Below are 14,163 nucleotides of genomic sequence, written 5' to 3'. Positions count from 1 at the left end.
CAGCATGGTATCATGTGCCTTGCTAAGATGCCTATGCAACCATTTACTTGTAAAGATAAACGCGATTCTGTAGCATAAGGTAAAGATGAGTCTCATACTTGATCCAAGCATCGGGGGAAGAGAAGATAAGGTTCTCATGGTACTAAGCCTTCGGCACTAACGAGAGTAGGGTGGCCAGTTCCTTTCTATTACACCCTGAGTAGAGGTGAGCGGTCTTTTTCAACAACCAGCTAAAGCCGAGGTTCAAACCAGGATCGCATGATTGGAAAGCGAGCGCCTTATCCGTTGCGTAATCCCACCGCCACATATACAGCAGCATAAGCTGTGCTATACACAACAACTGCACCAACTATTTAGATATATTTTATTAAAAATCTGAACTTCAGCAAAAGTTAAATAGATAATAAACTTGTACAAAACACATCAAGTAAATGGTAGGCACTTTAACATTACCCACTCGTCGAAGAGGTACGCAATCATGCGTGACATGTTCACTCGCGATTCAGCTGATTTCAGTCATGTGACTCGACACGTGATATTCTGATCGAAAAATTTTGATACAAAGAAATTTAACTCAATGCTTTGCCACAACCACCGTTGCCTAATGGTTAGGGCAGAGGAGTAGTAATTTCGATTTCGTGGGTTCGATTCCCACCCTCTGCTAATACTATTTTTTCTTCTGCAACTGAACTGAGTGCAAGAAGGATCTTAATGACTTCAATCAATGGAGTTTATAAGGAAAAGTGTGACTAAACAAAACACAAAGCAATTTCACATTGAAAAGCAGGCGCTCTTCGACGAGTGGGTGATGTAAAAGTGCCTACCCAAGTAAATGCTGCAATATTACAACGTTTTCACTGATTTGATAAGCCACCACCTCTTTACAAAGACAACGATTAGTCCAAGAAACCGGTTACTTGCCAATTGTACGCAACGAAATCAGTACACGATCATAAAAGCTCGAAAAATAAAGACGCTGATTAAAAAATGTTATATAGGCATAGATTAATGACATCAGATAGACATAGCTTAATGATGTATATACAACAATGAGGGCGACTCGTGTTGTCACGTCATATAAACCAAACGAACAAAAATGCGAAAGACAATAATTCAGTCTTGTTGTGATTGCATTTTTCACTTGGCTTCTGCCCCATCACACTGCATTGCTGTAAACTGTATCTATAAATAAGTGAAACACTTTTAAAAAAGATTAAATCGCTTGGTAATATTTTATCAAGTTTTCCAACTTGGATAACCTATACTACTGCGTATCTTCACAAAACAACAAGTTGAAAGTTTGAACAAAAATACAAAGGTTTTGTTTATAACAATTTGTTGTCAATTTACAATTTTTGAACGATAATAGCTTTTGCAATGAAATTGAAAATTATTGGTTTCACAATTTCAGTATAAATAATTGTTAAGACAGAGTGAAACTGTTCACCAAGTCACAGAGTGAAACTGTTCACCAACGCAAGTCACTTTATTTATAAATAATTGTTAGTAAAGCATTAGTTATATTTGCACCTTGAAAGAGAACGATTAAGTTAAAGGTTTTTGTCCGTGTACGTAAGCTACTGTTCGAGCAGCAGCGTATAAATACAAGCACCACACTCTGACGACATCCGGGTCACTCGACGTCATATTTCGCGTCTTTCGTCATGCTTCGCTTCACAAGAAGAAAGGGTTGATCTCACGGCAGCAAAGGGCGCCTCATGCGACTGCTGGAACAAGTGTGACAACATCTTTTTCTGTATACACGATAGACACACAATCTGGCTTTCAGGACCTGTTTGCATCTGTACGAATGGTCAACACAACCTGGCTCTGCGTAAAAATAGTTGCGTATTAATCCACTTGTGTAAGGTATCGAATGGCATAGTTACACACTATGTATAGCGAGCCTCATAAAATTGAGCATTGGATATTTCTTTTTTTTTCTATATTGTAATTTATATCTTATGAAGCGAAAAAAAACCATAGAAGTTGTGACAGAAATATTTTGAGTGATATATTACAGTATTACACCCACTAGCTGCCCAAAAAAGCTACTCGGGAGTTGAATACATGTGCTAGTTACTTCAACGAGCAAATGCTCTTTAACGAAAACCATTCTTCAAAATGACAGAAAAAGTTGCTGCGTTTTGTAGCAGAAACTATTCACTGAGTAGCGACCTTTAACACACTGGGTCTCAACAACCAAGTAGCTTTTCCCATTTTCTGCAGACGTTGAATCACTGTAAAAATGATGGATTTTACTGTGTGGGTCCTTATGCTTACCTATCAATGACATGCAACTGGCAGTGTTGCATCTTTCGGCTTCGATGGGTCGGTTTTCAATGTTACATAACGAGCTGTAAGATCCATCTGCGTCCAAGCACTGTATGTCACGTGTCCGAGAGCCGCCTCCACAAGATACCGAACACTGAAACCAGATGTACAATAATTTGTACATCTTACTACGGCCTATATACTTTTATACCATACCAACATACTACTTGTTATATCGTAGCACATTCAAAGTAGTTGCAACGTTGTGTAAATGTGTAGGCCAAGGGTCTCAAACACATGGCCCGCGATACGCATTTTTAAACTTTGGAATAACTAACAATCACAGCACATATTTTTTCTATAGATTTAGAAACATAAAATCCACTTAAATTGCTCAAAAAATCTAAAAATCCCCATCACACTTTACACGACTTTTTAGCGCTAGCTAACTGTCGCGCCATTTAATACCTCGTATTGTTGTATCACAATCACATTGTCTATTACTTATTGTTTCGTTATCGCAATAGTAACCTTGGTATTTGCTGAAGTCAGTTCTTCAAGGGTTTAATTTTTTTCCGCGCTTTTGAAATTTGATTGCTAGATCTGGTGCCGCACTCGAAAGGACACTGGTTCGACACCGTTGAAGAGCACGAGGCTGTGTCTTCGGCAGGACACTTAAAGGCATGCCCGAAGGAGGACACGAAGATTATCTTCCTTGCCTTCCCGTCCACTTAATCTAAATCTTCAACCACCTGGCGTAAGCCCCAATACGACAAAAAGACTACCTTTTTTACTGCGTTTTTAACTGTGCTATTTTGTTTATTGACTTGTCATTGTGTATTGCTGCCCTCGGGCTAATTTATAAGTGTTCATGTGGCCTTAAGAGCAATTTGAGTTTGAGACCCTTGATGTAGGCTATGGTTTAATAAAATATGCTTGTTAAACTAGTTAGGCAAAACGAGAACTAATTTCAATTCTAAACAATTGTTGTTAGTAGTCCCGTTCGAATTGCCAAAAACACAAAGAATCAATTGTTAAGATTTAAGTTCATTGACACTCAAAAGCTTTGTTATCCATACCAGTAGGTTAGCGAGGGGTAGCAGTAAAAATGTAATAAAAATTGCCCGTTTTGTTGTGAGCGTTTGACTTACCTCTGTCCAAGGTGTATAGTGCCATCTAGAGCCACACGATTGTGTGTTGCATGACTGCTCGGTGGCAGGCTTGTCAGCTGCTTGGCATGGAAGAATCCCATTTCTTGGTTCAGCAACAGACATTTCCCCTTCCGTGGTGACGTTCAGACACGTCACTTTTCTCTGCTGGATTCCGTTTCCGCATTTACTCGAGCACTGAAAAGAAGTTATTTGAGCTTTGTTGTTTCGCTTCAAAGCAAGACGATTTGAGAGCTGATACAATGTCAAATTGAAGAAATGCAAATCAATAAATGTTGCAAGAAAAGCAAAGATTTACAGTTGCAAGCACTTGAAAAGGCCATCACTCAGCAGCAGTTGAAAACTGTCAATCAAAACCGCTTGAATCATAGCCTCTGTCATTTTTCATGCTGATTGACTCGCTTAATAAGGGCAAGACTTCACTATGAATGAGATTAAAAATTCACAAACAACTTTTAATAGGACAGGTTTTCGGAAACTACAATAGGCGATCACCGGCCAATTTGTCATGGTATTCTTCTTTTATATAAACCGCGGTTAATAAAGAGACATAAACTGTGTTTGAGTGTGGGAAAATGTATTTTGTTTTGACGAAACGGAACTTGATTTGTGAGAGGGTGGATTTATTAACGATAAATCAACGTCAAATGACAGTGGTCTAACTTAACATTTTGTAGTTCAACAATGAAAACTGATAAAAGTTATTTTAGCTGCTTAGAATATTTCCAGTGTTTGCCCATTAAACATTAAGATTACGTCATAGGTTGTGTTTGGAATAGGATGTTATGGCTTCACCAATAGCCATTTCAGGTCTGTTTCTCAGTGATGGTTACTTCATCATCACCAGTAACAATTTGCCGAATGACTTCCTGTTGCATCAAAACCACATCAACACAACAAAGTCCACATCGAAGCGAAACTGATTGTCAAACACAAAGACCCAATTTTACGTTGTTTTCCTAAGCCATATATATTTTTACAATGAAAAGCAACATCCAATTTTTATAGCTCAACCTCACCACTTTATAAAACACACAAAGTGTTCAGGTATTATGTTTTTCTTCAACCCTTTCTTGAAGAAAGGTTGGTTTTTACTTAACGCAATTTATATCGTAGTGCGTTGAAGCAACACCACAGGTCACCAGCTCAGCAAAAAATGCATTAGATTGCACAAGGCTTCAGCGCATCTTGATCATTTGTGAGATTCACGACTTGACAGAGATGGGAAGATGCCGACAATTGACAATACCACAAGAAGCTTGACGTTTGGGCAATCTTATCTATTGGGTTTGTTGCTTACAGGTTGTTAACAAGCTTGAGATAAAAGATAAGAAAAGCCGACACCAACTGTTGACAACTGATTGATTTACGCAAGGTCAAGTTTTTACGCTCATTGAAGGGAGTCAAAAGTAACATTGGATCAAAGATGGTTCAATTTGTAAGCAAAAAGAACAGGGTTATTGTCTGTTTGTATTACGTTTGTGTTAATTTAAAATCAAACTCATAGAGTTGGTCATATTTTTGTAACTGACGTTACAAGATTTGAATCACCAATATTATTGATTTGCTTCAAAAAGGCATCAAATTTGGATAGTCATAAAGTAAGACGAAAAAGTTGCTTTACTAAAATTCAAAAACTGTGTACCATTTAAGCGTTGTAAATTTAGCTTATTGCCTTCGATATAAAGTTTGTTAAGAAATGGGAACAAGTGATGCTTGGGATGGAAGGAAGCTTTTCATTCGGCGCAATCACTGAAGTATCAGAAAGATTCAAAAGTAGTCACAACCAAGAAAAAGTACAATAAAAATTTTGAAAAATTGACTCACCGCTCCCCAGACCCCCGCAAACCATTCGTGTTTGATACCGCAGGAGCTTCTGGCACAAGTCCTTGTTGAAACAGGCTCCGCTTCAGATGAGCATCCTTCTGCGGCAGCTGCAGTGTTCAGACAATACACGTTTCGTCTTTGCACTCCTCTATCGCAGTCAGCAGAGCACTGCAAAGAACCGTATTCTTCATTGCTTTGAAGTTTGAACAGCGGCTACAAATGAGGCTATCGCAGCCACTACCAAAATTTACCCCATAAACATTCTAAGTTTAGTCCATTCAGTTACTTTCGTCGTTGGTATGAATGGATTGGTTGGTAGAATAATATTTACTTCCCGTGATGAAAATGTTAATGGATTTGTTTCATGTACTTCAAGGCTTTAAATCATTTGGAACCCAACTTTCTTAATTGCATCAGAAAATGATCGAATATTTATGATGGGCGGGAAAGTGGTACAGCATCGCTACGTAAATCCTGTTTAGATGTTTGTGCTTCCATTAAGGCCATTAACTATATTAGAACGTGAACGCGGTGAATCAAAAGTGCGATCATAAAAGCATTAATTTGGTTTTGACTTATTTTAATAGCAATTATCCATATATGTCGCGGTTTAAATTATTGTGTTTGTTTTGATGCATAAATGACCATAAAATAGAGCGGAGAATTTACGCATGGCTTTTAAGCGTACAATGCTTGTTTACTAATTAATCAATTTACCATTCTAAGCAATCTTAGCCCACAATGGGTTGAAATGATTAATAGGATATTTTTAAGCAAGCAAGCACAAAGGAATCATTTTTGGCGCCATCCTGGCAAGAAAAATTAAAATAGTCTTTAATTTTAACCGCGTTTTGACAAGAGCTGTTTTACGTGCGAGACCAACTGGAATCTCCTGTATAGTTATGGCCGCAAAAGGTTAGTATCGCAAGAGTGCTGTGTTTAAAGTTCACACGAAGACTCAAATTTATGCAAAATAGTCGCACACAGTTTTTATTATAATCTAACAGGCCATCCTTTTTGCCGTATCCAGATTTCCGCCCAGTGGTTAAATTTCAATGATAATAATTTTTTGGAGACGTTTACTTTAAAGAATAATTCTCTCACCTCTTCCCAAGTTGTGACGTACCATCTCGTCACACAAGGTCCAGCATCGCACGGTCGGATGTTGGACGGCCTTCTTGCAATGTGACACCTTACATCCGGGAGCGTGACACCGTTACCTCCTTTGCACACGGCACGTCGCATTTGCTTCCCAGTTCCGCACTTGACGTTGCACTAAGGCAAAAAATATGGAAACTATGCGTCAATGTAATCATTATTGTGTTTCCTGTCTATACAGTGTTAGTTTATTTTTGGGTTTGAGCAAATTTATCCGCCAAAAGTTAGATTGTTGATCAACCCCCTTCACTTTTGAAAGAACCCATCTGGTGGTTGTGTGACGTCATAAGAATACACCGATAGTCAAGAATTGTAAAAAGTTAAAATGAAATGTCAACGAAAACCAATTGCGCTTTTACCAACCTTAGACCATTCCCTCGTCACCATCCATCGAGCGCAATCCCTGACTTTGCATTTCTCATGCGTACTTGGTCTTGGCAGTCCTCTGCAGCGCTTGTGAGACACAGCAGTTGTAAAATTCCCAGCAAAGTGCTGACGACACACCACAGAACGGGTCCTTCTGCCATTGCCACACGTCCGAGAGCATTGTGACCATTTTCCAAAATAATAGCTGCACAAAACAACATCTTGCTTTCTACCTTTGTTTAGACTGGACTCTAGTCAAGATTTAGCTTTAAAAAGTCAAGCTTAGGCCGACTCTATAATCTTTGCACACATAAATACAACTAAATCCATACATTAGTCAGTCATATCAACACGAATCTATGGGAAATGAGTCAATTCTTTAAGTGTTGTACCTCAAAACAAACGCCAACACGCAAATAAATGTACGATTGCACAGCTCCTTATTTTCAAAATCAGCTTTTATCTACAAACGAAATTCTCAATGCAACCGCGTACCAAAACAATTCCGAAACCTGTAGGCTACTTAGTAATTTTTACCCAATTGAACTACACTGAAAACAAAAATTCCTGTTTCACAATCAAAACTCGTAAAGCGTCGTCCTATTTGCTCAGACTAATATCAAACACCTGATATGAGAATGAATCATTTACTCACTGAGCTGGACAGGCTTGTCTGTTGCATTTCCTAGTCCTGACCCTGGGCCGTGGACCTGAACAATATTGCTCGTCAACCTCTTCATTGGTCTCCAACTTAACACAACGAATCATGGTGGATCGTTTGCCTGCGAAGAAGAATCGTGTTCACGTTTTGAGAGCAGTAGTTGATTTAGTTCTCACGTCGCTAATATAACAGCAAATGCAGTAGCATTGGTAAAAAGCATTAGCAATAAGATATGGGATTGAAATTAATTGCACTTATTGTAATTGTGTTACATTTATTTTTACGTAAACTTACAGTTTTCTAACGTGAATACGCTAAGGTAAACTAACTATTCTATATGACATCACAAGTAGCCTATCTTGTGATAATTTACACTGGTAGCCTACAGCCTGCACAGTGCACACAGATCAGTAAGAGCCCTAGTTTGATGTTCAAAAGGGAACTAGTTCAAAGCCGTTCAAGAGCTCGTGCATGGACTTCTAAATAGTAGCATCTGGACTGGAAACGCAGTGACCAACAAAAGGCCAAACAGTTGGTACAACAGTTGACCAACAGTGGGCCAACAGGGTTGGTTACTTGGCTGTTGGCCCACTGTTGTACCAACTGTTTGGCCTTTTGTTGGTCACTGCGTTTCCAGTCCAAATGCTACTATTTAGAAGTCCATGGCTCGTGACTGCGTCTTTGACAAGACACTTAAGGCATGCCTGAAAGTGTACAGGAAAATTGGCTTCCTTGCCTTCCCGTCCACAATCTAAATCTTCAACTACCGGGAGTACAAAAAAAAAACGACAAAAAATTCAAGAATGTGAACGTTGCACATACCTTCTGCACAACTCTTTGAACAAGGCCCAAATCCTTGTGCTCGCCAAGCGGTTTCGCCAATCATATCTGGCAGCTTCCGATGAACGTTGACCGTGTCTCGTCGAGTGTTGGTACTTTCTTCATTTCTTGGTTCCATGTCGTATTCGTTTTCTATTTCATCAAGAGAACCACTGCGGCGGGACCAATAAGGATATCTTCCATTTACTCCAGGATTTGGGATATCTCCACCACCTCGGAGCATGGATCGTCCATTATTGTTATGCTGTGCAGGGCTTGGAATTCTGAAACGGGGGTTGTTAATTCCAGAATATCGAGCCGATTGGTGATAAAAACGGCCATCTCTGTTGGTTGGTACAAAACGCGTGGGGTTTCCTATACGACGACGATGACCAAAGTTCCCGGTGGCTCCAATGTTGGGATCATGTCTACTGTTTGTTGGCTGAGGATCACCATCTTGGTCCAGAAGGTCGTGGCGTGAACCATCCATGTCAAGGCTGCGCTGGGTTGCTTCGCTCGGTGTGGGAGTAGGGTTTGGGATTACGTATTCGAATCGGATTCCAGGATTTTTTCCTTGAAAGTAAAGCTGAAATAAACAGGCAGAAGGTTATTATTTCTACAGAGTTTAAACATGATTTGATTAAAATGTGACGTTATATTACCACTTCAACATTTTTGATTCAATCAACCAATATAAAAAGTATTTGTATTCGAAACAGAATTTCCTTATTTCACATGGCATTTGATTAGCACTCAATTGAGTAAGCTATGTTGTCGTTACAGGATGTTTGCAATCCTTGCTTAATATTCTAAGACTGGCCAGTTGTCCGCACCCACGCTACAGCCTAAAGTATAATGAATCTGCCTCGAGCCGTTTCGGAAATCGTAGTTGGCAGTGTAAAAACATTCGATCAACCAACAAGTTATGTGTAGCAAACAATTACGACTGTTTAAGTTTGAGCAATGCCTCGGTCAGGTCCAGAGTAGCCTATGCCCTCACGTGAGAATGCAAACATGCATTTATTCAAGATTTGCCAGAAGGAAAAAACGAATATTATCCTCCTGCTTTCCAGATTTGTGTTTCAGCCAAAATATTTCAAATCCTCGATGAGTTCTGCATCAAAGAAATAGTTTGGCTTGGCAACAAAACTGCAGCTCCCAAAGGAACGAAGATATTCAAAGCCTATTAAGCTACTCAAGATATAGGGTGATGACCTTTGGATTTTCTTTCATTAAAGATAACACGCTACGCTTTATCTTGTTATTCAATTATGGAATCACATGATGACACATTGTTGGACAACTGAAAAAAGGCTGATCTTAAAAAAGTTTACACCGTTGTATGCTTTCTGTAGCTTTCGAAGATAAACGAAGCAGCGAGCCTGCAACCTGTTGCATCAAAGAACTACAAGCGTTATAGAAAGTGCTACTTGAAACTTTGTACGTGAACTCAGCCAGCAGTTTGTGGAACCTAATGCGATCTAATCGTATTTTTGCAAACAATGTATGTTTTGTTTCAAGGTATGAACGTGGCTACTAACTGTGAATGCCCATTGCCCACCAACAGTCATCAAAACAATACTCTTGCAGTGTTGTCAAAATAATCCAATTATCAAGCACAAAGTACTCAGCATATATTTTCTATCTTGATCTACGAATCAAAAGCTAAAAGAGCTGCAGAAATACCACTTAAACTTAATGAGCTTTCTGTGTGAAAGATCTTACGATGTCTGACACTTAACACCTGCAGAGACAAGACAAATTACTTGACACAGTTTTCGCATTTTTTAACCAAAAGACATGACTAGATCCAATTCAACCTTATCGACCTTTTTGTAGGTGTTTGACACAAAAACAGGTATTTTCTTGATGTGTGAAAAATTCAAAAATCTAATTTTCCTTTTTTGTTTTTTGATTAGGTTGTAAAGATTCTTCTAATGCAAACATTCCTGAATCCGGGTTTTAATTAACGTTATCCAATCACATGTTCCCTACTTTTCAAATGAATTAGAAAATTAAAGTAATGATAGGACTATTATTGTTTATTTCAATGTATTTTATGGAATTCACGAATTACGCTACTACATTATGATAAACTCCATAAAAAATAATGAGTTGAACTGCTAAAAGTTAATCAATAGTTTGTTTCAAAATTATTTTTTTTGGTGTCGTACTAAATTGTATGAAATGCGGTAATACAACAATAAAGATCCTTTTTTTTTCTCTTTTCTATCGGGAACCACCACTAGTGAAATGTTTTTGTCTTTTCAATGCCGCTTTATTGAGCTATAATACGTTCAGTAGTATGACCATTCTCAAGGTGATGTACTAATTGTCATATTTGAAGCCGATCTTTTACACAAAACATTAACTGGCGTCAAGTCTAATCAACCAGCAAATCAGCACTTTTTTCATTGTTTCAACGTCTGCAGATGTTAAATCAATGCAGAAAAGAACAGATTCGTTGGCTGAGTACCAGGGCCTATAAAAGAGTTTTCATTTGCTTACTGATGTGATGTGCGGACTGCTGGGATCTTAATTTCAACAGGACTGATTTACTTGATCGTTTTGGCGTCTCTATGACTGGGACTTGCTTCAGTATATAGCTTTGTTGTTCCACAAAATCAGCAAAATCACAGCCACAAAACGTACAGCTTCTCATGTCAACTTAACGTTATCAAACTGTCAATAATTTGTATTTGAAATATTAATTTAGTGAAAAGAATCCAATTTTGTTATCATTTGTAGCACTACCCTCAGCCATAAACAATAATATTTAACGTTGGACGTAAATAATTAAAGTAACTTGCGTTCTTCTGGTGACTATAGGCAACTAGATTACCTCCTGATGTTAAAGATGATACCTAGCTTTTATTACCAACATTTCGTCAGTCATCACGACTGACTTTATCAAGGGGGTTGAAACAGGTAGACACAACCTGTTCAGGAACAATGACACAACACAAAAACATACTGACGAAATGAATATAGTCTGATTGTTGCCACTTTATTCATTTCGTCAGTATGTTTTTGTGTTGTGGAAGTTGTTCCGTTGATATTTGATGATTTCAAGTGCAGGTACTGGTAGTCTCAATGCACGTTTAGCAGGTGGGTTAAATCCTATGAATCGAACCAGTTAGTTGCCGACATTGAACAGGCGAAGCTAGGTGGAACAATTACATCAGCAATCTAATCCAGTTAAAACTGTTTGCTGTGCTTCAGAATATTTTCTCGATTGTTGTTTTTATCAGCTTTCAAGTTTTTATCAAACCTCAACTAGGTCTACCACAAAAACAAACAGGGAAAAGTCTGTTTCTGCATCGCTGCTTTCACGGTGCTTGAATTATTAAGTTTGAAACGAGCCAAGAACCTTCGAAGCTTTTAATGTGCCTCCAATTAAAGAAAAACCACGCTAGTTAGCACGGAAGATTGGCAAGCAAGCAGCAACTTATATAACTAAATAAACTAATCAAATTATAACTTTGTTATTAGATTTTAGCAATTGGATTTCCATAAGGATATAAAATAACACAAATTCTCTTGAGACCACTTTCTGATGCCTCATCTGCACATTCAAAAGTGTTTTTTAGTAGTTCATATTTGCACACTGTCATCACCGTTAGAGCGATAATATTATTATGTATTTTACGAAAAAAGTTATCAAGAAAAAAATATTTTTATCTGCCCAGACATTGATTTGCCGTGTGACCGTGTCTTTATTTTATTATAATAGTTCCAAACTTGGGTTTGTGAACCCTCCGGAATTCTACCAATGCATCGATTCCTGATACATTTTTGCAATTTGAATAATACTTTTTGTATAAAACCGCTAGGAACACTTTTCCAATCGAAAGGCTAAGCTAAGAACATTACCGAAACGTAAAAGCTACAGAAGGGAGGATACACTAAACAAATGTTAAAGTTTGCGTAGAAGTAGCCAATTAAAACAATAGAAAATTTAAAAAAAAGAAGAGAAAACAAGGCGGATGGGGGTTTACCGCTTTACCCCATATCCATCCCTGGCATATGCCAGTGTGATGATTATATCGGCGAGGTTAAGGTGTTAACAGCAACCATCAGTCGTCAAAAGACGACAGCTGAATAAAAACAACACTAATTCTACAAGCAACGGGGGTATTGATACGTAATTCTACCGGACCGAAACAAATAAACGAAAAAAACAAAATTAACTGATTTGAGGATCGCATCACAAATTTAACTCCGACTAATCAGCAAGTTTAATATTAAAAATATCTGATAAAAACTGTAGATTGAAAGGGAAGAATGCGATTACCAATGAAATTATCAGCTAGACCTTATCTTTTTATGAAGAAGTCAAAGTGGCGCTTATACGAACAATAAACTAAGGCCATTGACATTATACTGTAAAATTAATCAGTTTGAAGGTTATTTTTTTTACTTTTTTAGGCAAAGAACACAAAGACCTTCGTGTTTTTGATTCATATCTGATATTGACTGATATTTTGGACTTTATGGAAAAGTGAGAATTTGTAAGTGAAGATATGTAAGCAACTCCTTTGCAAAGTAAACACACTGTCGCAGATGTTTGTTGAAATTAGCAAACGTTTCAATTTTGCCTGCCTGGATTCAACTAATGGTTGACACAAAATTTGTATTTTCTGAACATCAGCTCACCAAAACGACTAACGGTTCGTTAGTCGGCCCAGAGGATAGAATAGATTCTCCTTCTTGTTGCTTGAAAGGTCTGTTGTATTTGAACAACGCTCCAGCAACCACCAAAGAACTGGACGGGTCTGGTCGCCCAAGCTTCAGCTCCCGATTGATATAGAACCCCCCATCTGGGTTGGCCGAACGCAGAGCTGAAAAGAATAAGCGAAATTATAAAAACTGGTGTGATTCTTCTAAAAAAGCTAATTTAAAAAAAAGATCTCCAAGCACTCAGCACTCAGAGCAACAGTTTTTCTCAAAGAGTTGCAAGAAAAGCAACAATGACAAAGTTGTTAATCTACAAAACATCTTTCATAGAAGTGATGCAAAAGTTAGATAAGATAATATAGACAAGGGTTCACCAACTGCCGGCCCGCGGGCCGCATGCGGCCCACCACGCTGTTATGTGCGGCCAGCGGAAGGTATCAGCATACAAGTATAACCAAAAATACTTTTCTTGAAGAGTTAAAGAGCATGAAGGCAAAAAATACTTTCCAGAAGCATATTTTTGCTTTTTATACGATTCCACTGACCGACCAATCAAATTGTAGTTCTAGGTGGGGTCGCTTAAAGTTATTCCAATGCGACGTCCAGCCATTCTGTCCCAGTGGTTGATTAAAACGCGTACAAAGTGGAATTATTATGCTTCCGGGCAGTTGAAAAATATTTAGCTTAGTAGCCTACTGCAAAAGTGTTGTTTATCAACAATTCTTGCCATGTTGATAAGCACCGCAAGTGACAGTTGTCTAATAATTAATCAAAGAAAGACGGTTTTGTAGACTCTTACAAAAAGGATGAAAAACCAACTCATTGCTTTTTTAGAGAGAACGCTGTTCATGAGTTACGATAGAAACGTTTTTTCGGTGATTTCCACAAGCGTTTGTTTCATGGTACCTGGTTTCTTTCTCCCTGTTATTGGAGCCTATTTTCGCTGATATGTTTGCAGATCACTATATTGTTGCCTGTATTGCGATGCATGGGCTCTATGATTTGATCACCCTCCCACTCATTGGAGTGGTTGGAAAGACTAAGACGAGTTGAAAGTTGCTGTTGAAATGACTATGACGATTTTCGCCCACTGTCCAAAAATCACCTCCCCCCTCCCGACTTCTAAAAGTGGATAGAGTGTCAAATATTTTGCGATGTGTCAAATATTTTCTTGTTTACTGAAACTGTTAATTGCAAGATATTATTTGTGAA

The 14,163-nt window shown here is 38.2% G+C and overlaps 1 protein-coding gene across 3 annotated transcripts in view; it reads right to left on the bottom strand.

Moving 5' to 3' along the window:
- Nucleotides 1-353: 353 nt before the first annotated feature.
- The window catches only part of LOC145775424 (thrombospondin type-1 domain-containing protein 4-like), a 51,345-nt gene continuing 37,535 nt past the window's right edge, over nucleotides 354-14,163 (bottom strand). For all 3 annotated transcript variants that reach the window (XM_082586718.1, XM_082586719.1, XM_082586720.1), the window contains 9 exons: nucleotides 12,931-13,115; nucleotides 8,278-8,860; nucleotides 7,450-7,576; nucleotides 6,792-6,999; nucleotides 6,375-6,545; nucleotides 5,271-5,438; nucleotides 3,426-3,620; nucleotides 2,284-2,428; nucleotides 354-1,830 (listed from right to left, as the gene is read on the bottom strand). In XM_082586718.1, coding sequence (XP_082442844.1) covers nucleotides 1,697-1,830; nucleotides 2,284-2,428; nucleotides 3,426-3,620; nucleotides 5,271-5,438; nucleotides 6,375-6,545; nucleotides 6,792-6,999; nucleotides 7,450-7,576; nucleotides 8,278-8,860; nucleotides 12,931-13,115 — 1,916 coding nt within the window. In that variant the 3' untranslated portion in view covers nucleotides 354-1,696. The remainder of the gene's footprint in view (nucleotides 1,831-2,283; nucleotides 2,429-3,425; nucleotides 3,621-5,270; nucleotides 5,439-6,374; nucleotides 6,546-6,791; nucleotides 7,000-7,449; nucleotides 7,577-8,277; nucleotides 8,861-12,930; nucleotides 13,116-14,163) is intronic.

Source organism: Aplidium turbinatum, chromosome 8, assembly GCF_918807975.1.
Source record: "Aplidium turbinatum chromosome 8, kaAplTurb1.1, whole genome shotgun sequence".
NCBI lineage: Eukaryota > Metazoa > Chordata > Ascidiacea > Aplousobranchia > Polyclinidae > Aplidium > Aplidium turbinatum.
The sequence above is the reverse complement of the archived record's forward strand: the minus strand, read 5'-3'. Positions and strand labels throughout refer to the sequence as shown.